Source organism: Nilaparvata lugens, chromosome 1 (genome assembly GCF_014356525.2).
Source record: "Nilaparvata lugens isolate BPH chromosome 1, ASM1435652v1, whole genome shotgun sequence".
Classification (NCBI taxonomy): Eukaryota; Metazoa; Arthropoda; class Insecta; order Hemiptera; family Delphacidae; genus Nilaparvata; species Nilaparvata lugens.
Genome location: NC_052504.1, coordinates 12,236,921 through 12,264,381, shown reverse-complemented (window position 1 = coordinate 12,264,381; position 27,461 = coordinate 12,236,921). Strand labels below are relative to the sequence as shown.

General features: G+C 33.7%; 3 protein-coding genes across 9 annotated transcripts in view; 1 reads left to right on the top strand and 2 right to left on the bottom strand.

The window, feature by feature from the left end:
* Positions 1 to 14,827, top strand: part of LOC111043366 (facilitated trehalose transporter Tret1-2 homolog) — a 45,254-nt gene extending 30,427 nt beyond the window's left edge. For 2 of the 3 annotated variants that reach the window (XM_022328292.2, XM_022328293.2), the window contains exons 3-9: positions 4,729 to 4,851; positions 7,459 to 7,582; positions 8,277 to 8,450; positions 9,465 to 9,599; positions 10,592 to 10,836; positions 11,844 to 12,150; positions 13,074 to 14,827. In XM_022328292.2, coding sequence (XP_022183984.2) covers positions 4,729 to 4,851; positions 7,459 to 7,582; positions 8,277 to 8,450; positions 9,465 to 9,599; positions 10,592 to 10,836; positions 11,844 to 12,150; positions 13,074 to 13,378 — 1,413 coding nt within the window. In that variant the 3' untranslated portion in view covers positions 13,379 to 14,827. Of the gene's footprint in view, positions 1 to 864; positions 1,008 to 4,728; positions 4,852 to 7,458; positions 7,583 to 8,276; positions 8,451 to 9,464; positions 9,600 to 10,591; positions 10,837 to 11,843; positions 12,151 to 13,073 lie in introns of all 3 variants that reach the window. The other variant, XM_022328294.2, reaches the window with a different exon arrangement.
* LOC111043368 (RING-box protein 2) overlaps positions 1 to 18,072 on the bottom strand; it is a 79,801-nt gene extending 61,729 nt beyond the window's left edge. For 2 of the 3 annotated variants that reach the window (XM_039430347.1, XM_039430351.1), the window contains exon 1: positions 17,818 to 18,041. In XM_039430347.1, the coding sequence (XP_039286281.1) occupies positions 17,818 to 17,947 (130 nt within the window). In that variant the 5' untranslated portion in view covers positions 17,948 to 18,041. Of the gene's footprint in view, positions 1 to 17,817 lie in introns of all 3 variants that reach the window. The other variant, XM_022328295.2, reaches the window with a different exon arrangement.
* Positions 18,073 to 20,394: 2,322 nt separating this feature from the next.
* LOC111043369 (tetraspanin-5) overlaps positions 20,395 to 27,461 on the bottom strand; it is a 33,817-nt gene continuing 26,750 nt past the window's right edge. The window contains exons 6-10 of one of the 3 annotated variants that reach the window (XM_022328299.2): positions 26,593 to 26,721; positions 26,180 to 26,230; positions 24,935 to 25,087; positions 21,871 to 21,987; positions 20,395 to 21,001 (exon numbers count right to left, since the gene is read on the bottom strand). In XM_022328299.2, coding sequence (XP_022183991.2) covers positions 20,933 to 21,001; positions 21,871 to 21,987; positions 24,935 to 25,087; positions 26,180 to 26,230; positions 26,593 to 26,721 — 519 coding nt within the window. In that variant the 3' untranslated portion in view covers positions 20,395 to 20,932. The remainder of the gene's footprint in view (positions 21,002 to 21,870; positions 21,988 to 24,934; positions 25,088 to 26,179; positions 26,231 to 26,592; positions 26,722 to 27,461) is intronic. The other 2 variants (XM_022328297.2, XM_022328298.2) reach the window with 2 other exon arrangements.

Genomic DNA, 27,461 nt, shown 5'->3' with positions numbered 1-27,461 from the left:
AATTATATTTCTCAGTCTGAAAAAGCAATAATAATACATTTTTCAAATTATATTTATAATAAAAGACCAAATTATAATATAAAATCATCAAATTTTCAACAGTAATCGACTTCATTGTAGTTTGAAATGGAATTTTTATACATAGTGAATGAAACTTAAAACCAAGAACTATTGATTAAGAAAGATAAGCGAATAGAAAGTAAATACCCTACCCTTCTAAGAGGCTAAAAGAATCTCAAACAAAACTTAACCAACACTTGTCTGATAACTAAAAATCAATCAATCAACCAACCGTTGATTATCAACCAAATGTATATGGGAGTAACATATTATAGAAATGACAATGATCATTCATACTAATAATTGACATCAACAATACAACAAATTATAATGATTCAGAAGATGCAGCACAATATATCAGAATAATGAAAAATGAATGAGAACCAAACTAATAAATTGTTGATAAATAAATTTGAATAAATCACGACATACTATGTACATAATAAACATTAACTAATAAATAAACAGACGTAACAATAAAATTAAGTAATCAATCTAGAAAGTTGAATAATGGTTAAAATATTAATGTAATGACTTATATGTGTTGTACGGTATTTAGCTCATTCGAACACACGTGTGTGCGTGTGCGTGCGCGCGCGCTGTCAACAGAAGGGAAAGGGGAGCAAGAGTGGAGTGGCGGGGAGAGGGTACAGCGCTTATAAATTCACTGGGAGTCTCCTTTCTTCTCCAGTGGTCGATTATCGGTGCTAGTTGATTTTTAATATATTTGTCTGTTCACATCCCCCAACTCGATTCGTCTGTTTAATTTCGGTGGTTTTCTATTGGAATCGTTCTGGTGATTAGATCAAACTGTACAGTTGAAAGAGCTGACCAAGGAGGAACGCGTGAATATCGGGAAAATGAAGCGATTGCTGCGTGCGGACACACATCCGAGCATTCACGTACCCAGCCGTGGCTCGGCTGAGGTCAACTTCACCTGGTCACAGGTACTTGGATGACTCCATTTCATACATTTTTTTTATCAAAATCACATTATCTAACCTACAACTTTGTCAAAACTTCAAATTTCGACAAGGGTTAAAAAATATTTCAACATAGAAATCGTTGTAGTAGTAACGATGATTTAGATTTTAGCAGAAATAAATAACTATTTTATTGGTAATAAATAATAATGACAATAACATCATCAGTTATCAAACTTACTGAGCGATATACATTTCAACCAGGGTTATCAAATATTTCAACAGACTTTAAAAATATATTTATAGTGGTGAAGATGATTCAAGTTTTAGGAGAAATAAATAGATATTATTTTATTGGCCATTATTATTTTGAAAATACCTCGTCAAACAAACATAAAAAGAAAAAGTGATTGCATCTCTTGAAAACGATTAGGAATAGATGTCTCAAATATTGATTACGTAACATAATTCTGTTGATCTAGAAACTTCGATTGGGAGATAGATTGGGTGTATCAACATAAATAATTTACGATTGACTGAATTTTGGGATTGAATTTCTAATAAGATTCCTGAAGTCCACTTACTCTAATTCAATCGAATTACTTAATATGAATTAATAATACATTTAAAAAAATACTATAATATTTGACCCAATTTTATCAAAATTCTCAAAAGAAAAGGTTTTGGGCTAGGCCTGTTGGTACTTTTCTGATCATGATTTGTAAATGTATAAACCATAAGATTTAAGTTCCAACAGTACCTACATGACAAATATTTGGATTGTGACAAAACTAATTTTTATTTGATATTGGTATTGGTGTTAATATTTTCTCAATTCGAACCTTTATTATCCAATTACAATTACAGTATTCAATAATTGATTTTACATAAAATCATTTTACTTATATGGGCTACTTTTGTTCAAATTAATAAAAACAATATAAAAAACTAGTTAACGTTTTAAATTTTTTAATAAAGGGTGCTACAAGATTTTTATATTGTTTTTATTAATTTGATTTTACATATCTAATTACCTTTCTATACGAAAGAAGAGATACAAAAGATGAGTTTTTACATACAAATTCAATAGCTTATTTATATTCCCATTAAAATAAATATCATTTGAACGATTGGGAAAATATTCAAAGTAATCATAAAAGATAAACTGAAATGATGAAATCTTTACCCAAACTGATAATGGATTTGATTCTGATTGCCTATGCTACTATTAAAACTTATTCAATTTTATCAATTGCGCAGTAGAAATCAGCTTCGTTGTTTTCTTGAAGCAGTTGATTGATAATTTAAATTTCAAGAAAATAAAATGTTTTATAAAAAAAAATCGACTACCTACTAGAAATTATCCGGGTAATTGAAATATTTTATTGTCATAAAGACATTGAATATAGTTTAAATCTGATGCATAGAGTAGAATGAAAGAGACAAATTTGAAAAGTTATTCAAAAATAGTAATTTTGAACATGATGTTTACATTTATCTAAGACGTGTTCATTAGCAATGAACTGGTTGATGATGGACCAACAATTTAATAAAAGCGTACGCTAGAAGAGCGACTTGACACCGTTGTAAAATTTAAGCATGTATAACCCAATAAGAAGCTAGTGATGAAATCAGATATGTTTTCAATCACTATAATTTTTTTTAGTAATCATTCGCCTCTAAATTGGATTGCATCCTATTGATTAAGAATAAGTCAAATCTACTGGATATCGGCCTACTAACATGAATCTTGCAGACTTTTGAAATCTCAGTGGAAATCACTTTACTACAGTAAACAGGAGAACTTTGTAAAATATGTTCAAACATACCGGTAGAGTGCTATTTCATATACCTTATTGATTGCTATACTTTTCTCTAATCCAATTATTATCGTTCAATCTTTTCGCTATCTCAATCTATCTATTATCATGAACATTAATTACCATAAAAATGGCGGATGATTACTATAAAACCATGTTTTTCATGACTTTCTCAAAAATAACTGGACCGATTTTTTTCAAATTCATACCCTGTATAGTTATTTATCAGCTCTATCAAATGGCATGAGTCTCCTTTCTGAGAACTAATGGAGGGTCCACCCCATCCTTGAGAAATGGACTTAGTAACCTCTTTCTCGTGCATGAGGTAGGTAGGTAGGTAGCGCAGTTCATGAAAAGAACACATAGTCGAGATATTTCATCTGTAGAACAGCTGTTTTGACGACTTTAAAAAAATGACGACTAAAAAAATCATCTAATTTTACAATTTACACAAAGGAAAAAGTACTCTGGAAACAATTATTATATATACACATATACAGAAGTCTGATCGTAGTTTCAAAATATGAGCAAGGAAAGTTGTGTGAGTGAGATTTTCAGAGAGATTTTGTCAGATTTTTTTTCAACACACTAGAAGATACTTGATTAAATATAATAAAATCGAAAAGCTTGCCAGGTAGGAAATGCAAAGTTGAATGAAACACGATTGTATTAATCATGACATTGATTAAACTGCAGCGCATAAATATTCATTACAGGTCTCATTACAGAGGACAGTCTTCAATGATCTTGTCCATTGTTTCTTATTTCTTATTTGGAACATTGAAATAAAGTTATCAATTCATCGTAGGAGTTCAAGGTAAAACAACGGAAGAACTTGAGAGGTTCTCACCAACGACGTGACATGAACTCTCAATTATCATTATCTTTTGATAGGAAGGAAGCAAAATGATTCTAGCGTGAATTTACTTTAAACCATTATACTTCTGATTGAATATATAATTGAGTTCATTGTTTTTGAAATCCAAAATTTGATATTGTCCCTGGAAGATAACATAGACAGAAGAATACTTTAATCTTATTTATTTACTTATTTATTAATACATTGATACATACAATATCATTCTCAACTATGATTGGGAATGGAACAACAGGCTTAAAGCCTAAAACTGTTCATTTCCCAAATTTAGATAGAGATTGTCCAAAAATAGGTTACGTTTACACTTCATGATTTTTGTCCAATTTAGTAAAAAAAGAAATTTTAGAATTAGAGTAATATTTTATCTTTGAAGATATACACAGAAATTATCCTCGTAATAATGGAACGTTGCAGAATATAGAGAGAATAATGAGAACCCCACTATTATGTAAAAACGTAAATTATTGTTTTTACCTATGAAGTAGTGAAGGAGATATTGTGTTGAATATCCACATTGAAAGAAACTAACTATTATTGAGAAACTACATATTTATTGGTAAATCGGGAAACTAGTTCCAGTTGTTACACGATTATCAAACTCTATGAAGTACTATTCCAATACATCGAAAGAATAATTTTCAACTGAATGTTATTCGAAGAGTTATTCAAAAATTATAGCTAGAAGAATATCAGAAAAGTCGTTTGCTACTAGTGTGATGTATGGCTGAATAATAATGTTTCATAATTCAACTGCACTGATTATGTGAGGCAAACGGAACAAAGTGTAAGTGTAAGTATGAGTAAGAGCATGGAATGAATAATCTTTATTCAGTACCAAGCATCCCTTCTCTTTGGTATAGGTATAAATTACAGTACAATTATACGGAATGACATGAACGAAATATGTGAAATGATAAAATTCCTTCCTATTTCTCCAGTATTATAAGATAACTCAACTATTATAGTTAGTATGAAACAGACCCTGAGTAATTTTACTAAATAGCGATCTCTCAAATTGAAACTGGAGTTTTGTTTGCGATTGTTACAGGTTTTGGCGGCTGTGTCAGTTTCACTGGGCTCAATGGTAGTGGGCTTCTCGTCGGCTTACACTTCACCAGCCATCGCCTCCATGAATTCAAATGCCAGTTCCTTACACGTCACACCGCAAGAGGTGAGTTTTCAATCATAACAGTATTAAGGTGCTTACAGATATACGCGCCGCGAACATGAGCAATTCACTTTTAATCAGCTGACTATATCTGTATTTTTACAGAAACGGTAAGATACAGATATAAAAAGCTTGGCATCAGCTGATAAAAAGTGAATTGCTCATGTTCACGGCGCGTATATCTGTACGCACCTTTAGAAACATGTACAAACTGAAAGATGAATTTCAAGTTTACATTGAATAGGTGATGGTTTGGATAGGTGATGAGGTTCGAGTGCTTGAATGATCTTGAAAAATTATTATGGTCATAAGCTGATTATTTTCGGTCTATTAATTTACTATTATGAATGAATAATGTCTATTATTATTATGAATGTGTTGATTTTCAATGGTTTGATTCATCAACACTAGTATTAACAAAATGTAATTACATTCATTTTTCCAAGTAATAAGCTATGTACTGAGTTTGCACTCGATAAGTTGGATAGAAAATCCAAGATATAAAATAAATATAATAGATATAAATATAGAGTAAATATTCCCCCTCAAAAAAACTAAAACTACTACATCAATTACAGAAAATATGAGATAAATTACAATTACATACAATAGTTGGTTACAAAATTTTCTTATAATGTGTCCTCTACATGTTTAGTGTTTTCTGTGTGGAAATTGTTTAGAAGTGTTTAGACATGTTTTAGAAGTTTGTATAAAGTGGAGGAATATTTCACGATAACTGCATCATTTCAGGTCACCCAATAACAAGAGAAATAAATTAATGTTAATGTAGAAGATTCTTGGGAAATTGGAGAAATATTGCCAGAAACTAATCGAAAAGTGCTCCAAGTCAGAACACAGGAAACATACAATTTTGCATGATGATTTTCTATTTTTTCAATATTCAAAACTTGGATCTCTGTACTGAGATTGTGTTGTTAAAATTCATTTTTGGAGAAATATACAAAAATAAGGATAAATCATGTAGAAATATAGGTCACGGATTAACTAACAGCCTATAACTAATAATTTGTAAATTATTATTTAAATATTGAGTATACTGTAATCACAAATTCGTCAAAAAGGTGGATCAGACCCCATTCAATATCTTTTTCCGGGAAAAATTGTAATTCGGGAAAATATGCTTCGTGTTATAAATGTGTGACCATGTGTTTTTGTGACAGCAAAATCGTGATATTTACATAAAATATTTTTACAATCGCTATCTACTCAATTTATTTCATCATTATTGAACTATAATAATTTGTGAAAATCTGTAGCTAATATTGTACCATAGACTAGGTCCTAATAGCATTATTCGCGAGAATATTCACAAACTCGTCTAAAAAGGTGGATCAGGTCCCAATACCACAAACCAAATCCTAACAGCATTATCCCCAAACAAATCATATTCGAAAGAAATTGTCGCAACCACACATAAATCGGAGGACCACCTTTTGTCAATGACAACAATATCAATTAACATAATATTATCTAGTTCCAAAAAATGACTGGCCGATTATGTCAGCGGCTAATGTTTCAACGAATACGTTAGTGCTCTCCATATGGTGAGCCGATAAACATGTCGCTTCTACTCCACTTTGCCAGCCGATTTATTAGCCGAAAATCGGAGCGGTGACAAAGCCGTGCCGATTCAATTATATTTAAAGAAGGCAACTGACTAATTTACATAAGGACAATACGAATAGTTGCAACTGTTCTGAGCTGATAAAATAAGTGAATAGTTGGCTGTTCACACCTGGTCGGAGCATACAGACCTTGTCACGACTTACGCCCTCTATTTGATTCATCGATGTCGATTTTATTTATGATCGGCCCAAACATATCTATATTTTCATATCATCATGTGTGCTCATTGCTTGTACAGACATTATTTACGACGGAGCACAACAATCCACCTATTATTAATCGTCTGACTTTCCAATGAGGTTAAAATAAGTGATTGAAGAGACTTGAAATGTTAAATAAGGTTTCTCAAATAATGATGACTGGAGCTATTATCGTTGAAGGGTCAAGGGTTCTGCTATTGAAAAGCGGGCTATTGAATTTTCGAGCTATGAAAAGAGGCTCTCCAGACAATTGCTGGAAGGAAAAACATTCTTGATATTGACACAGAAAGGCCTACCAAACTAGTCTCAATGCCAACACTATCGTACACACTAAAACTTACCTAAATAAGGTGTGAGTGAGTGTGTGATTTAAACTGTGGTGTTGATAGCAAGTCAAAGTTATGACTTTATTCAGTCATAACTGCCGTTTTCCCAGGCACGATTCGATACACCCTTTCACAGGCTAAATAATATTGTCCCAACAACTATTATTTATTGATTTCTTATCACTAAAGATAAATCTTGATTTATCGCTGCATTTTCTTGTTTAGGATGTGTTAATATTTATGATAAGCGAAGTCCTTATTTATAAGGAGGCGTTTATTATCTTCACCCATTGTACACGATTGATTCTCAGATAGTAAGATAGATACAATTTTTGGACAGTTTCTACGAAATCAATTGAATATGATTTACATTATGAGAAATAAATGATTACTTGAGCGATTTATATAAAATATGAATGATTAATTGATGTCTGCAGGAATCATGGATTGGAAGTCTGATGCCGCTTTGTGCACTTTTTGGAGGCATAGCCGGAGGCCCACTGATTGAGACTATTGGAAGGCGGACTACCATTCTATCAACCGCAATTCCATTTATTCTATGTAAGTATACAATACCAAACATTATTTATTAATTCCATTTCGATAATTTCCTCTATGGCATTCATAATCCATGATAGGAAATCAATTCATAATTAATGATTCAATATCAATGCTATACAAAAATACCACACAATATTTTCAATTCTATTTGTATAGATTTCATTATGGCATTTATATTCTATTAAAGGGAATTTATGTGATTAATGATTCAAGATTAATGCTGTATTCTAAGGTTGGGTTTAGACCAAATAAACATAGAGCTAGAATAAGAATCTTGAAGGATGAAACATAAAGAGACAATCAAACTTATGGAAAGCGTGAGAAGATATGACTCCAAAATTATATGATTTCATTAACATCTCTCATGGCTTCACATCATTCTGTTGAACTGGGTGTATCCAAATTTTTCACAATATTTGATCTGAACTAGGTATATCCATAAAATACAATTTTTGATGAGATTTTCTTCATCTTTGATCAGAACAAGCAGTTGCTCGTTTTGTCTAGCACTAGCCTTAGAAGAATAAATTGAAACAATGAAAAATAATAACTTTGTTGTAGTTTTAGACACTGTGTTACGTTTGAAAATATTTGAAAAACAATTAGGCCTAGTTTTTGAGGAATGCATTTCACTCCTGAGGAGGAGCTTCATCAGCCTAAAAATTAATATTGAACTATTTTTATGTTTTTTCAGCTTTTCTGCTAATAGCTAGCGCAACCAACGTAGCAACAATTCTAGCCGGCCGATCCATATCGGGCTTCTGTGTGGGAATTGCCTCATTGGCTCTGCCTGTATACCTGGGCGAGACAGTGCAACCGGAGGTGCGAGGTACTCTCGGACTATTGCCTACTACTTTCGGAAATTCAGGTAAAAATGCAATAATTGCTATACAGTGGAATTCATAGCATTAATTAAAGCGAGTAGCCAAATGTTGAGAATAAAAACTGGAATACAATGTTTAAGAATAATGGAGATTACATATTATCAAACAGGCTTAACAGAGAAAGGATTAAAATTATTTAAAAATGTGTATGAAAAAACATACAATTCAAGAATTAAGCGTTGAATGTAACATAGTTCAACCATATATATCTACGTTATTGTATAATATTGTTTTGCTTGTTCAACATTGGATAAATTGTTGGTGATAGATGATGGGTATCTATGAGAGTTTAAAACACAATGAAAACTTATCAAGTACAATTTACTTTATTGCAAAACTACTGGTTTCAACTCTTCTAGACCCATTTTCAAGTGTATATAAAATAAGAGATTTTATCATTAAATGCGTCATTTATATCATCAAAAAATAGTTGATAAAATGATAATGAAGTTATAAAAAATATAATAAATTCAAAAATAATAGAGTTGACCAAATGAGGGAACAGTGAGTGAGTGAGTTTAACAAAATATACAATTCATTCACATCTAGAATATGGGTTCCAAGCAACCTTCAAACAAGACGACTGAAAAAATTAAATGTTGCAGAACAAATATTTCTCAATGTGGTAGGGTGGAGCTGCTATTCATTTACATCATGACATACCTATTTATTTTCATTATGTTCAAAATTTATCAACACAATCATCAGCATACATGATCGACTTGAAACGCCTGTGGTCCAGTTTCTTTTAATCAGATAAACGAAGCTATCTGATCGAATTGCATTCTATAATTCGCAATGAGTCAATAGTTGTTGTGCAATACTACATCATCATGTCTGGTTTATTTATTTGGATACAAAAATACATAAATAAAGCTAATCAAATTACAATGAGTCAATAGTTGTTAGACGAAGCTACATGATCATGTCAGGTTTAGTTTGATCAATGATTTCCATCTTTCAACAGCATATTTATCGTAACAATTATTATTCGACAGGAATCCTAATATGTTTCATCGCCGGAAAATACTTGGACTGGTCATTGCTGGCTATGCTAGGAGCAGCTATACCAGTTCCTTTCCTACTATGCATGTTCCTGATTCCCGAGACCCCACGCTGGTTCGTCGAAAAAGGTGAGCTTTTCATCCAATTTAAAATCATTCAGAAATTGAAATATTCAGCTATTATATCAGAATACTAAATTATTCAATAGCTATGGTGAACGCGATATTTTTGTGCTTAAAATTTATGTTTTTATTATTTTATTCTTTGAATTTGAAGTTTGTTTTCTGTTTTACAAAAATTTTATTGACTAACTTTGAAATTGTTTGCTTTATTTTGATTTGTAATTCCAAAATTAATAATTTGATGTAGAAATTAATGGACATAGCCTTGGACGAGTTGAGAAAATTAAGAAATATAAGAAGCTTTGGGCAATTGCCTGTTTTTTCTTTTCTAACTGATGTATTGTTTGCTCTATCAAATGAATAAATATTTAAATATTACTGAAGACTCAAATTCAAATTCATTTATTTGCCATAAAATAATACAGATTGATAAAATAAATACTCTAACTTACAAAATGGCACTACCGGCAAAGAAAACTTGTGCGCCGGCAGTGAGTTCGAACAACTAGGTACAGCAAACATGTCAATAGAAAGAAAAAGAGCTTATTCAAACAGAATAAATAAGATTATGGAAACCAGGTCACATCTCAAGACTAAAATAATAGAAAAAGGTCACAATATAGAAAAAGGTCTCATTTATTACTTTCCTTGCCCTACCTACTACATCTGTAAGGAAAGTACAGTATTTCTATTTCTAATTAAAACTATTTCCATTCAATACTCAGTCAGTCTAATACTTAAATACTTTTCTATTTATTTAGTAATTTTTAATACTAATTTTAGGAGATTGAGGTGGATAGATTCTAAGATTCTAATATTGTTAATAAATATTCAGATTTAGTAACACAAAAAACATAGAAAAAGTGAGTACTTTTGTAAAAAAAAAAACACCAGTTTTCATCGAAATACTAAATCTAGGATATTTTTGAAGAATAATGACTATAAGAGCATTGATTGCATTGTAAGTATTGTCTAACAGCACGACACCATTGTTACAGGCAAACAACAGCGAGCAAGGAAGGCGCTGCAGTGGCTGAGAGGCAACAACACAGACGTCAGCTACGAGTTTTCCGAGATCGAGAAGTCGAACAAGGACGCTGAAAAGTGCGAAAACGAGTCGGCGTTCAAAGAGCTTTTCTCGGCCAAATACAGTCGGCCATTAATCATCTCCATCGGACTCATGTTTTTCCAGCAGCTCAGCGGCATCAACGCCGTCATTTTCTATACAGTCAGCATTTTCAAGGTTAGTGTCAAATATTGGGTCGATTCAAGAAAGAAAAACAACTAGCCTGTCAACATTCATAATCCTATAACTCACATTGAGGCATTTAACTTCATTAATGGATAAGAATTTATTTATTTATTTAACAACAATGACAAAACAACTTAATCATAAAATGATTAGAAACGAGAAATTTCTTACATCATTCACTTTTTATAAAATTTCTACAGATATCATAATATCAGTTCAAGAACTGACATCAATAATCATCAATCATTATACCATGATTTTTTCATTTGGCAGTACTGTAACAAGAAATAATGCTTCATGACCCTCTTATATTCTTCAATTTTAATTTGAGTTTTATAGGAATAACTTAGCAAAATCTCATGATAACCATACAATAATTCAAATATTTTTAAAAATATTCTGTGATATGGAACTACATTCCTTAAAGTCTCCAATGCCCTCCAAATTCTTACATGCGTTTGCTACTCCCGTTGTAAGGGTTTAAGAGCCAAACTCCACTAAATTCCATTCATGAGTATAAAAATCTCTTTTCATTGGTTGAGAACCCACCTCGAGCCACTCATCTCTCATCATCATCATCCGTTTCATAATCCAAGCACAAACCTAGAGCTCATGTAGGGCTTCATCATCCTCAGCAAAAATAGGCTTTTTCACAATCAACACTTTAAACAATCAAATTTAGGAGCTGATTTCATTCCAAATATTTAGGAATTTCTTATTTGTTTTGTACCATTTATTGTGTAGTGAGTGTATCTCATATTTTTTAATGTATTGGTTTTGCAAATATTTTATATACATTGCGTAATCCTCCAAGTTTGAAAAAGCATTACTCATGTTTAAAAGGAGAAATTACATCTTTCTACTTCAAAAACCTCTCTCCTTTAAAAATTTCTTCTTTAAAAACTTCAAGTCTATTCTATTTCAAGCCTAACTACACAATCTATTTTGTCATATTTTAAACGCACAAAACTAAAGAAGTGTGTTTATTTTGTTAACAGGACGCTGGCAGCACAATCGACGAGAACCTGAGCACGATAATCGTGGGAATCGTGAACATGGGCTCAACCTTCGTGGCGACCATGCTGATCGACAGACTGGGCCGCAAGATTCTGCTCTATGTCTCCAGCACACTCATGACCATCACTCTGCTCATCCTCGGCACATTCTTCTACGTCAAGAACGTCATGCAAATCGACACCACTGAATACGGATGGGTGCCTCTTGGCAGTTTTGTCGTATTTGTCATTGGATTCTCGATCGGTTTCGGACCTATTCCCTGGCTGATGCTGGGAGAGATACTTCCAGGTGAGTCTTCAACACCCATAATCATTTTTCAAATAGAAAAAAAATCTTGATATTTCAACAGAAATTCCAAAAATTTGACATGATTCAAATGAACGATTTTTCAATTGATATATCTGATTGACAAAGTGTACATTTGAACTGATGTACGCAGCATTGATCAGCAATTCAAGCTTTGTTAAAAAGAATAATGATTGTACATAGTTTCTTACCCATTTAATGACTGATAATGTTTTAAAGTATTGATGAAAGCAGCCCGAGAAAAAGAACAACTAATCCATTGAAACATTGTTAAGAACCTTATGACGTCTTGAACTGGGACTGCAATTGATATAATTATTTATTCAGGATACAGTTGAAACTTGTACACAATAATATTGCCCATATTATTGTCAGGATTGGACTCTAGCATGGTTTTAATGTGTACTAAAATATACATTCTGATGAGAAACAAAATATATTGAAAGCTGGAATATGTACCAGAAAATTATTTTGTAATTCTTCAAGTTAAATTTGGAAGTTGAAAGAACCAAGATAGAGACGACAATATTATCTTGACCGGTTCAAGTAGTCCAGTTCAATTATTTATAGACCTAATTACTCCTCAGCTCTACATGTCGCTACAACCCTTGGCCTCCCTCACAAAGCCTCTCCATTTCTCCCGATCGACTGCCTGCCTTTTCCAGTTTCGAACTCCAAGCGTTCTCAAATCTTGCTCTACGATAATTTATACAGAACATGAAATATACAAAGTCAACTCTCTATTTTTTATATAATATCATTAGATAGAAATTAAACTCTCCATTTCAGTTCAGTTTGAAAATAAATATCGTCAATAATATTCTACAAACTATACTGTGGGATTAAGTAAACTAAAATGCATTTCTATTCAAAAATCTAAACTAAATTTATTTTTCTGATTTCAGCAAAAATCCGTGGAACAGCCGCCGCACTAGCAACAGGATTCAACTGGTCGTGCACATTCCTAGTGACCAAGTCATTCTCCGACTTGAAGGCGATTTTGGGACAGCATGGGGCTTTTTGGATGTTCGGTGTGATCTGCCTGTTCGGACTGGTGTTCGTGATCCTGCTTGTGCCAGAGACTCAGGGCAAGAGCCTCGAGGACATCGAGAGGAACCTGACCGGAAGTGGCAAGGACAAGGTGCCCGTTCGGACAGTGCGCAGAATGAGCTCCATTGCTAACCTCAAACCGCTTCCAAGCTCCATTTAGAAACCTCTTCATCAGCCATGGAATCTACACTCTTGATCATCATCTACACTCGAATGTGGCTTAACGCCGATCAAAAAATAGACTTTGCCACTTTGTTGCAGTGTACATGTACAAATTTTACATATAAACACAACAAATAGACTGTGCTAGATTCTTGCAGTGTACAGACACAACTTTTACAAATGCACACAAAAAATAGACTGTGCCACTTTGTTGCAGTGTACAAGTACAAATTTTACAAATACACACAACAAATAGACTGTGCCAGATTCTTGTAGTGTACACGACCAACTTTTAAAAAACACCTTATTTATTTTTATATTTTTGTCAAATACCATACCTAACTACCAAATTTGACAAACACTGTTGCCAGGTGTAACTGAACCCCTTCAACACACCATAATTTTATATTTATTGGAGAGATTAAGTTACTTAATGTTACTATGACACTTGTCATGTTGTTATATGGCCCATATTGGGACCCACTATATTATATATATTATTTAAAAATGCTTGACTTAGAAGAGCCTTAAACGAAGATACTCTTATGTAGTTTAATTATTTTATTCGCAAATTAATTTATAACTTTTACTTTAGAAACATGTAAGTTAGGAGGAAGTAGATGTCCTTTCAAGAAATAAGAGATCGACTATGCTAGCGCGTTGAATTCAACATTCCAAAGTGTACCTGTCCAGTAATTATTCGATAAAATAACATTCAAAAACGCAAACCAATGGCATGTGCAATCTGCATTCGTAAATTATTATTCAACATATGCGATAAATTTCATGTTTGATTTTTTAAATAAAGGGAACTTTAAACTGGATACTAGATATAAGCGTAATAGTAATTTGGTTGTATCATTCAAATCTTATTCACCCGTAACTGAAAATTGAATAAATTGTTGTGATTAGTTTCTATTTGATGAGATTGTGCCACGACATTATTCTTTGTAAAAATAGGTTATCTGTGTGATTTTCTCAAAATGTTTAATGATTATTTTATAAAGAAAGTGTAAATATATTGTGTAACAAAAATATTGTATCAAGTCATTGATCAAGTCATAAAAGATCAACAACATACAGAAAAAGACATTTAGAAAAACTCTGTTATCTTCATTCATCAGGTTCAGACCAATAGCTGGAACCAAGTTCAAAGTAGTAAATAATTTTAATCAATAAAAGACAAAACTATCAGCAATGTGGTATAACACAATATATTTTTTATAATGAGATTTAAAGTGAATGATATTTTTGTGATATTCATAGGAATAGAACCATTTTATGTAATTTTATATTAATGTGATGAGTTATATTTTTATATGATTGTAGAATGTATTCTTTTATAAAAGCGTACTACATAGTTGAAAGGACAGAATATATCTCATTAAGGGATTTTATAAGCTTGATTAAATATTCGAATAAAAATGATAGGATTATTTTTTGAAAATGTTTTTATCAATGTTATCCCACACATTTCCTGATCTTCCACCTAAACATTATCCAATTTACTAAGCCTACAATTTATTGAACTGGATCAAAGATTTCGGTTGGTCCAACCAAGTTGGTGTACCAAGCGGACTTATCAATAAAAATTGAAAAACAGCAAAAAGTTGTAAATACTGAACATCCATATTTTTCAAGGTAAGGTAAAAACCTTTCGTTCCTTTCAACACCTAAACTGTCCAACATAATAGCAAAAGATAACTTACAAATGGATGGTTAACCATGTACTGCAATACACCTTTTTAGGATCTCTCAATACACAATTGGGAATCCAACATACAGGGTTTCGGCCGCGACACCACACGTTAGCATGACATCTCCAAGTGGGCACCTGTTATTGCATATCTCGTGAGGTGTGACACTCTATGCTATCCATCGGCAGTGTGAAGTCGGTAGGCGAGTATTACAGAGGAGTTTAGCCTGCATTGCAGTGTAACCACCCCAAATGACTGTCCCCCACGGTCGGGCACTGCGCAGTTCCGGCGGTACGTGGGCCTGGTCGAGGCCCGGACATATCATATAAATCGTCTACAGGCCAAAAAATACTCGTGGCTCCCAATTATATACGTCTCCAAGGGGGGCGCTTGCTCGTCCTCCACACAGGCGCGAGCAAGCGTTTCGAAAAGAAGAACTAGTGAGAGGGATTTTCGACATTCTATGATGCTACCTCCAGAGACGGAGGCGCTACTCACACTCCCACAGTCTGAATGAACCTAGCGCTGAAAAGCACGCGGTAATTTCACACGGCTGCTACTTCCAGACTGATATCTTACTGGTTTAGCCCGGAACTTCTTCAGATAGTCTTCACTGAGCCCAGCAACTCCCAGAGAAGGTGAGTCCAGGTGACTCGGTCGAAGCATGAACCTCCCATAGTCTGGGGCCTTCACCCATAATCCAGGCTACTTCTAGGGACGGAGTCACACAGTCATCATGTGTGCTACGGTTCCTCCCCCCTGGTTGGCAGTTTTTCTCTTCACCATGAGAACCAGCACCCGCGGCTGGGTGATCCAGTACCACAGAATAGGTACCTACAGAATGGAAACTGTCAATCAAACGCCTATCCAACCAATGCTTTTTACATGGCACAAATACTAGACACGTCACGTGACCATGGGAAGTTCCAATCCTGGTCTTCTGATTGGCTCGCGGCAGTGAACGAGATCAATTGATCCGGATTAGTAGAGTGATCCGAACCTCCCATTAATATTATTACAATGCGGCGCTTCCTAACAAGATGGCGAATTTTTGCGCCAGGGTACTAGCCGAGTTTCCATACTGTATGTATACTGTGCCAGTACTTCCTGAGACGGGGCGAGGAGCGAGCTCCAAAGTCCACTTACATTGTTGTGTCATCACAGCTGTCATCAGAGAGAGGCTTCTAACATAAAATAAACAACCAATAACAATAAATAAGCCACTAGAAAATGTCAAATAATAATGATAGAAAATCAATTTAATTTCAAATAGAGCAGCGAAGAAAAAATTAACAACAAAAATCGGAGATACAAAAACAAAACTTTAAAAATTTAGCTCAAAGCGTTTCGCTGTGATGACACAATGTAAATCGACTGTGTATGTGCATGCATGTTCAACCGTTAGTGACCAGCCTTAGAGGTTAATTATTAATTGAGCCTTTGTACTCACTACGAGAGTTTTTCATGCTGGAAAGCAGCTTGGTGAGCTCTTATTCTTTTGTTTCACTATGGTTTTTTCAGGTATGCCTGCTTTTGATATGATCCATTTTGAGTTGCTTTGCTTTGAGTTAACTTTAGTTTTGCCAGATGACTTTAGTGGTTTGTGTTTTTCCTGACAAGTCCCTGGAGGCCCAATACCAACCTTATAAAGTTATCATAAAATATCTAGCTTTATAAATGAAGAACTTCTTCATTGATATCAGTTGGTAGAGCTAAGCCAGTGATTACAACTATTGTAATAATAAAAATCCACCTATTGTTAATGATGTATTGTTATTCCAGCCACCAAATTTCATCAAACTATTGGTAGAAATATTAATAAAATATTTAAAACCTGAACGTTTGTTTCAGTATTTTCCAACAAAGGTTTGCAGGCATATTGCGGTGTACAAACCTCAAATATATACAATCTATGTAATGGATAATGATAAATGTAACTGCGTCAGTTAATGTATCATCATTGATATCAGGAAATATCTCAACAATTTGTTAGACGAACAAACCAAAATACCAGACCTGAAACTAGCCTGCCATAAGCAAGCCGCCGTGTGGTATTAAGATGACTAGCCTATTTAGCTTTACTTACTGACAATAACGTCAAGAGACGAATAACAAAAAACTAAACTATTCATTTCAAACGGACTGAATTCTATTATTTATCAAGAATAATTACGCATTTCAATTTCTAAGTACTCCCTATGTACGGTACAGACTCATCAACTGGGCCCAGATGTAAAATTTGCATTTTATGTAATACTGTACTCAAGTTATTACTAGAACTCTTGAACAATTTATCTTTCAATAAAATATTAGCATTCAAATACAAAATTTGAACCGTAAAAATTAGGTATGGAAATAAATCATTTGGTTATGTTTCTGTTCCAGATTATCAAAAATCTCATCGACTTCTCCTAGCTTCACTTCAACGAAATTCATTTTTTCTTCCAAGCTTAAAAGTACCTCATTCATTTCCTTCATTTTTGCAATATATTTATTTGTATTTATTTCTCCAGCTAGGAAAATAGTTCTAAGTAAATAGTAACTAAGTTATGATTATAGGTAGGTACTCCGTAACATAACCTGAAAGTTAAACCAAACTAAACGCTACGTCTATAATATTTAGAACAATGCTTCAATCCGGATAAATAGAAATCATTGTGAAACAGATTATTTTAATTATTAATAACATACAATAGCTAATACAGTATTAATTGTTTTTAGAAGATTTATTATTGCTTACCCATAACTTGGACTCTGCAAATAGCACAAGTATCACACTCCACATCCCAGCTCCACATCGCAACAGCATTCCATTTTTTTAGAGAAAACATTTTATCAGACTTTTGAGAATCAGAATCGCCTCGATCCATTGCACAATAAAATTTAAATACTTTTATTTAGATTAGTAATTTTAAACTCAATAACCTAACTTTGAATTTTGAAACTTGTTGACAGATGAGTTGATAAAATATCACAGCCTTCTAAATATTGAATTTCTCAAAATGCCTTTTCCTTTGGAGAGGAAGACGTAAATAGAATATTTTCAAATAGATCTTCAGAATTAACTAGGCCCACTATTTTATTATAAATTTATCTTGCATATTATATTTCAATTCTTCTCTGTAAACAAAGAAGTTTGCCTCAAACCACAGAGAAGGCATGTTCTTTTCTGTGTGATTGGCAGACTGTGGCTAGCCCGGGATTCCTTAAACATTGTGATAAATCCCAATTTTTTGTAAATGAGCGTTTTTTTAAGTATGTGGTCAATTAATAGCTCAAATTCCAAGAGAAAGTTTATTATTTAAGATAAATACTAAAATATTGATTTTATGCGCCCGAATTTCATTTTTTTTTTTAATTCATTACCATAATATAATAGGTCAAAGCACTTGATTCAAACTCATCTGAGCATCTCGGACCAAACCCATGTTTGAGTGAACATGTTAAGTCGTAGCAGTTGGTCCTGGCTGCCTAAAACCAGTTGTTAGAACTGTCTGAACTGTTAGAACACGTCTGAACTCATCGAATCCTGCCGGAGGGCATGGACTTAATCATCTCATCAAATCACCTTCACACTTTCCATTACCCATGCATAGCCTAAGCAAAAAGCTCCAGTGGGCATTATCCGCAATAATTATAATATGAATACCGGTATTAGAATATTATATTGTGCAGTATTTAAAATGGCATCACTTTCAGCACATTCCTACACTCTCACTATCAAACAATAATGACAACAATCAACAACAATAACATTACTCTTATCTGCAGAACACCTGTTATACATTGTAGGCTACATTAGACCACCAGGCTCAATCACCAGTGAGCAATCAATGGTAGAAGTGTCATAGTTAGTGAAGTAAACTGAGATATCATTGAGACACTAGGATTGGATGCCAGGATGGCGACCTGAGAAAAACCAGCCGCTCGACAGAATCTCTAATGCCCCTGCTGGTGACCCTAGTCGCCTAATGACTTATTACGGTATGACGCAATAATAACTAATTCCCTGTGAAACTCTCGGACACGAGGTGTCCCACGTATATTATTACGGGCCTAAGGATAGCTGTTTTATAGCTTGTTGAATTTTGAAATATACAAATTTTCGCATCTACATTATCTATAAGGCTCGTATTATAAGGCCCAAGGATAGCTGTTTTATAACGTGTACAAATACACAAATTTTGGCATCTCAATTATCTATAAGGCTCTTATTACATTTGGCCACCAGTGAGACACCAAGTGTCCGAGCGAATCGCGGTCCATCGGTTCTTTAATGTGCTCATTGCACTAGAGTCGCCAGCCGGGACACTAAATTGTGGCGGATGGCCACCAGGTTTTGGCGACCGACAGGCGTCTCACGTGGGTGGCCAGCTAGCCACCAATCCTTGTGTATCAGAATGATTTAATCACGGCCATCACTGGTGGATCTCTGGAGGGACCCAGTCAGGAAGCCTGATGTAATACGAGAGTAAGGGTCCCATTACATCTACATAATATCATACAGAAACAAGAGCATCAGTAGAAACGCCATGGTATAAGGCGTTTATGAAGCAATTTTTACTGTTATCTCAAGCCGATTATCCACTTAGTTCTTTCCCATGAAGCTATGTGACGCTCATAGTCTCTTATATTGTGCCGTTCATACACACACTCTCACCCGGCCAAAATAGTAAAAATCAATAATAATAGACAGTAATCGTCTTCAGTTAACAATAGAAGTTGCGACATAAACGCCCTATACCATGGGATATCTACTTACGCTATTGTTTCTCTATGATAATATAAAGTGAATATGAAATCAATATAGCGGCTCTAGATAGTTTAACGTAAATAGTCAATATCAATTTGAGGTCCTTTAGGTTGAATGTTGGAGAAAAATCTTTAATACTTTAAATCTTTTAATTGGGATTGTTTCAACCCAGTAAAAATGTAAAACCAGTTCTTAGAAGTAGTCCCTATTCAGTCACTATCTAGTCGAGATCTCGATCGATTTAATATTTCTCCTACATATTCACTAGATATTATGTGATGCGGCCCACATTCTTGATTTTTCAATAATTTGTTGCTTACAAATATTCAATTCATACTTTGATTGGCTTAAAAAATATTGTGCCGTTCTAAAACATTGGAAACCCGGAATAATATACCAATGATATCAACATGCTTCAATTTTAAAGTTCAATTCTATACCTAAATAGTGAAAAACTTCAATTACAAAAAAGTATTATTCTCATTTCATTAACATCACAAAATGAAAAATTATACTACATTCATCAAAGCATTATAATCATTCTAGAAAAAAGAAACAAATTTCTAGCATACGACGAATTGTGATTTATTTATCAATGTATACAATTTTTATAAGCGATATACAAAAATAGTATGGAAAAGGCTCACAAAAGATGTCATGGAATTAATATAAAGCACTTGCCTACATTATTACCGTAGCATACTAAGTTATTTTTATAAAATAAGTTACACCCTAACATTCATTTAGAAATTTTTTTGAACACATTCAATGATTAGATATCCTAGAATCGTCCAATTATCACATAAATATACAGTCATCTGAATAAAAACGTCACTTGACAGGGGAATATTCAGGTAAACTACTAGATTGGAATATACTATACGGAATATACCTAGAGTATCCACTTGCAGCATTAAATTGAAATTAGTGTATGCGAATGTAATTTACATTTTTTCACTATTTGTGAACAATTTTCAAACACACAAGTTTTTGAACGCAATTTTCAACACCATCGTTCTGACTTAGTTAGAATCACCGTATTAATTTGTTTACCAATCACATAAAAGTGTCCGTGCTAGACATTCACTGGCATCATTGTTTGTCAGTGCCATTTCGCTTTTTGCGCAAATATGTCAGCTCGTAAATTTTGAGCAAAGCATATTCCGAGAATCTGGAAAAAATAAAACAATTGGATCAGAATCGTGATATTAGATCGATTAAAAGTACTCACTTTCCTTTTTAGGGCTAGTTGAAATATTGGAGCACAATGAAAGTCATACTAACTGTGAATTGTTTTTTTACAATAAATACATTTTAAATTCAATATGCAGAAAAATATTCCTCTACTACATCAATTTCGCTAGCACTTTTAAAAATATAGCGACATGTATATACATGGATATTTCCAAGGGAAAGGATTCAATAATTACTAATAACTTTGGTACAAAAATAATTTATATTGACGTTGACTATTGACGTTGCTTATAACTTGATTGTTCCATGGCAATAAAATTTTATTTATCTATATGCAGTATGAATATTCCAGATTTATTGCATTATCAAGAATAACAACCAAAGAGCTCCCGGGCTAGAGAACTCGTTAAAAAAGCCGAAGATATACTTTCATCTATTCTATTAAAATCTCCCGTTTGAATCATCTCACAATATTCCAAATGATTCTCATATTATTCTTTCCTCTTGTGATTGAATCGATCTGTATCATACCAAATATTTCTATTTATACTGACATTAAGCATCCTTTCTCGTCTTTAAAATGATAATGGAGTTAGTCAATCTTATTGACCAACAAACTCAATCTGGAAATGGTTTGAAGAATTTGTTGAAGATTTGAAGTTGATTGATGAAGGCGAATGTTATCGTCGAACATACAAACGAAACCACAAACGGACAACGACTCGAGCCTCAAGTCAAAAGTAGTAGCACACTATGCTGACTCAATAAGATTCATATACAAAATATTAATTGAATCCGAATAACACATAATTAGAAAAAGTTCATTGTAACAATGTTAATACTCACTTGTAAAAACGATGTGATTAACGCTATAGCGGATATAATTATTAGATTGACTTCCATCCATTCTTCAACTGCTTGAATACAACCTTTCTCGTTGATTATTTTTGCAACATCATAGTTCTAAATAAAAGGTATTTGAAAAAATCATCAATAAACTTTACCAAAAAATAAGGGATCCAATTAAGTAGATGTTGATTAGTAGTATGTACATGAAATGTAAGTACACACACCAAGGGCTTCATGCTACTTGGATTATCAAAGTTTGATGAAGCAAAATCAACTTGGCATTCAAAGATTGCAGAAGGCTGTATCAACGATAATGATTCACATCGCTGATGAATGAAAAAAGAAGGGATGAATAAGATTGAAAAAATGCAGAGTACCTTAAACCTTGGAAAGGGCTTGACCTGAAAGCTATAGGAAAGAAAAATTAAGAATGGGAGAAGGCAGTCTTGAACCTTGATTGTTGCAGTTATCGATATTGAGTGTTCTGCACAAACGATCAACTGCTTGCGATAAATTGCGATAGAATAGTGTGACACGATAAAAAAATAATAATTTCAAACTATGTTGTGTTCACATTGATGCTTTGCTTACAATATTTTCACTATAAATCATTTTCGGCTACTCAGTAATACTTATTTTTCTGTCATCATTAATAAATTATACCTTAGCATAAGTTCATTGTGATTGGCAGGGTTTGGCGCATTCATGCTCTCATTTCATTGCTCCTATCTCATGTACAGTTTCTTAATAACTTCTCTTCTTTTTTATTAAAAGTCTGATCACAATGTTTTGCAATAGGACCACTTTCTTAGTTTATTCCTTACCTATTCCATCTACCCTCTATTGTATTGTATTATGAAGTTTAATATTTCATGGTATACTTTCATGATAAGTTTCATTCCACATGGATGCAGATAACAACTTTTATTTCCTCTAGTATTGCTAATGTAATCTAGTATAATGTAGATGGGGTAATATATACTATATTATTTTCTTTGATACTGTATTTGTAATTGATTATACTGATGCAGAACTGTTAAATAATTATTTATCTCTTAAGTTTGATTTAATTTTATTGTCAATTTTTGTAAATGTTACCATAGGCAACAGCCTTGTAACAATTATCAATAAATATATCTATCTATCTATTTTTGTAAATGGCACTAAAATGATTCTGTTGACACGGTAAATTCTAATTTACAATTTCTCCAATGTTTAAGAGCATGTTAAAAAGTCCTTATACCTTCTTCTTTATCCATTACACACACTTGTGGGATCGATATCGTCGTGTCACAATAAAAGTCAAACAACGAAAACACTAATATATAGATGACATTGATCAAGATAACTTGGGTCCAGTTGCATAAAAACCTGCTAAATTTTAATCGTGATTAAATGACATGTAGACCAATAAGAGACGGCTTTTACAAATAGAAGGCTTTTCGATTGGGTCTTGTGGAATTCAATCACGATTAGAATTTAATTGGCTTTTGTGCAACTGGCACGCACACTTGATTAACATATAGTTTCACTCCTTCAGGCAGCCTGTTGAAGTAGTTTAGTGTTGCACTCCTATAGAATACCCGCGATCTCTGCAGGCGCACCTTGGGGATGTAAAACAGCTCTCAATGCCTAGTGTTGAGTTGTGATTTACATCAGTCCGAGTTAACAAAATTCTTCGTTGTACACACGAGGCAGAGAAGAAGGAAGTGACTGACTAATGTTAGGATACCTAGCCTAACAAAAATGGGCTTGCAATTTGCACGATGTTCGGTTGCAGTTATAATCCTAGAAGCCCGTCTTTGCAGCTTCAGTATGTCCAAAACCTTGGCTGAATGACCCCACATTAGTAGACCGTAGGAGATATGGCAGTGGAAAAGTGCATGATACACCATGACCAGATATGCCTCCGTCACATGTTCTCTTAGCTTGAGCAACAGGGGACAGTCTCTTATTCACTTGCTGGATGTGGTTAGTCCACATTGCAAAACTGGAAATACATCTACTGTCCCGAACCGGAAATCAATTGTTACGTGGGTCACTACGTTCAGACAAACTGGACAAGACGAAGAACTGGAGTTCCATTAGGTCACCTGAGAACATTGAGGCAGTGAGAGTTTCAACTTTGCTATTACTAAAGCGTTCTGCGCGCAAACATGCATCTGCTCATGGACTTTCCGATCGTTCTGTGAGACGAATTCTTCATGATGATCTTCATTCCCATCCACACAAGATGGCAACTGTGAAGGAATTTTCTGAACGTGACTTCAATTGAGGGAACACTTTCCAGGACGCCTCATCTCAATTAGGAGTGATTTGAATTGGCCAGCTCTATCTCCCGATTTGAACCTTTGTGATTTTTTTATATGAGGGTTTTTGAGAAAATCCCTTGTTTATATGAACCGTCTAAGGGCACTACAAGATTTGAAATCCAATATCAGGGAATAAATTGCTAACATAATGTCTACAATGCAGACAAACGCCAGAAATCGGTTTACTTAGTGAATGGAGAATGGGGGACGTCACCTACCTGATTTGAAATTTAAAACTGATTGAAACGAAACTTTATATATCTAATGAAGGAGTGATCCGTGGTCTAGTGGATAGAGTGCTTGCGTAGCAGCATAGAGATCCCGGGTTCAAACCCTCTCATTACCCAACGATTTTTAACCAGATCACTCCCGTGTTATCGGATGGGCACGTTAAATTGTCGGTCCCGGCTGAAGTATGACAGTCGTAAGGCTCATTAACGGCTCAAATTATATATTCAGGCGGTGGGACCTTCCCGCAAGGGACTCCCCACCAACGAAAGCCATACGAATTTACTTTATATCTAATGAATGTAAACTTTATATGTGTCGACATTAGAAAGAATGAATACAAACTTTCTGATCCATACAAAGAGTTTTATTTACTTAAAAAAAGGAAGTTTCGCTGCCGCACGCTGTAGTAGTTCTGCGAGTATCGCAAGCGGTTGATCGTTTGTGCAACTAACAGTATGAATGAGTAGTTGAGTAAACATGAATGAAGGTGATGAATGAAGAGGTGAAGTGCTTTGTACCTGTATGAGCGCTAGCGCCACGGAGACGACAGCGACCGACATGACATTGGCTTCAATCCACTCCTCGCCGGCGCGCAGGCAGCCTCGCTCGAATATGGTGTGGTCGCCCCCCGCCTGAGTGCTCGGCGACAGATTCGTCCAGCCGTCGGCAAACTACAACCATCACCACCATAACCAAAACATGCTATGCTCCACCGCCACCATGGCTCTCTTTCTTATTTACAACGTATTTATTTATTCATCAATGATGATAACACATAATCATATTATATTAAATATTACAAAATATTTTATTGGCCATGAAAAATTGAACAGCTTTTTACTCTTAATTTCAATATTTTCATATTTCTGCTGTATTCACGTTTACTTTTTGACTAGATGGTTTTGAAGAAATACTATGAGTGAGAACGCGTAAAATTTCCTTTGCGTTTTATCCTCTATTGAATGAGCAACCGAAAATATCAGTTCTGAATTATTGAGCTGTCCGCTATCTCATGACCAAAGAAGTCAATAAGTAAGATCAATTGACAATGAATAAGACTTTAGAGCCCAATTGGAAGTAGAAATACAGCATAACCCTCAACCCAGTAGATGGTTATTCAGAATATAATAATATTGATGAATTAATTCATTTTATTTACCGAGCACACATGCATATGGAATTGAAGAATTGAAAATATAATTAGAAAAGAACACAATACGTGCAAATTATATTAAATTTGAAAAAAATAAGTACAATAGAAATATTTTTGCAAGAGTAATGACAACATAGTTTAATGAGTGATATAATGCTTGTATTTTATAATTGACATCAAATGTAAGCACATTTAAATTATGTTCTTTCCGTAAAAATAAATAAAGATTAATTGAGTAGAATTCAGATTGCTCTGTTCTCTTGCAATAAGCTAATTTCGGATTCAACATGTTTGCGAAATTATGTTGGTACAAATGTCTGAATCCAACATTACGGTACCATCTTGTGATATCCCCCAAGAGTTTCTAATAAACTTTCAATAATTTCTGTAAATTACAGAAACTGGTTCTATATTCTTACAATGATAGGTCGTTAAATCAAATTATAAATAATTTGATATTGTAGCAGTTTCAACAAACCTGATATCGAAGAGAAAGATGCGTCAAATCGACTAAGCACGTTACTATAATGTACTGAGTTATCTAGTATGCATCAAAGAAATTTATCTATTGCTAGTATGAAAAAAACGAGATAAATTATTTCATACTTACATATCCTGGCTTCCTAACATCATATCCACATTGTTTATTTTTAATAATTTCCTGGAAAATAAAACTTGTATTACACAACTGAGATATCTACTTGATCTTATCAATTATTTTTCTTTTCATTGATAGATTAAAAAATATGACGTTCAGTAATATTTCTTTACAATGGGGCAAATAATTATAACTTTGAGAAGGTAGTAATTATTCAAGATTGACATAAAAACTGTTCATGTCATTTATCTATAGATGATTGGAATAATTGACCAATATTAATAAAGATTGAGTAGACTCGTACACTGAAATAAAAACTGAAAAATAACCAGCCTTCTCTGAACAAAGAAGAATTTATACAGATTTGTAACTGCAACATTAAATTTTTATTCAGAATTTAATAAAGAACATGAGACAACACTTACATTAGGCTTTCTTCTACAACATGAGAATGGCACGCCACAAGCTTCCCTGCTGCCCACATCTCTCGATGAACAATTGAAATAATTATTTCTATCCCAGTCTTTTGGCCCTTCAATTCCACAGCATTGCAACTATTGACAAACAAAATCGTCAAATAATTTCATAATATAAAATTAGAACAGATAAATATAAGAATATGGATTATTTCTGTTAGTGATACAAACTGAATTGATATACGAGGGTGAGTCAATTATTATCCGCAATGTAGGTGTATTTCAGTTCAAGTTGGTAGCATTGTTAATTTGCGTTAATAATGCTTATTTGTGCTTATATCTAGGCTAATTTTAAACTGCTGTTTTTATTCTATCATTACTGACATGTTGTTAATTATGGCCTCTCCACTTGTCATTTGCACCAAAGTTCAATGAACCGTTTTCCGAGGTCGGAAGGTGTATCAGGGGAAATTCATCAAACCGTTTTTCAGTGCTATACGGGAATGGTGTTTTACCATAACTGAGAGTTAATGAAATTCAATAAATTTTGTCCACTCTTCTACTACGAAAAACGGTTGATCCCACTAATCGTTATACTCTTATTTGGTGCAAATGAATAGTGTAGCTGCCATAATTAACAGCATGCCAGTGATGATAGAATTAAAATAGCTGTTTGAAACTAGCCTAGATATAATAAGCACAAATGAACAAAGAATACATCATCAATGCAAATCAACAGTCCAATCAACATAAAGAAAAATACACCTATATTGCGGATAATAACTGACTTACCTTCGTATTATGAGGATTATTTTCTACAACATTTCAAGATTATATTGTGGTCAAGTATTTAATCTCACTGAACCGTCAAATTAACA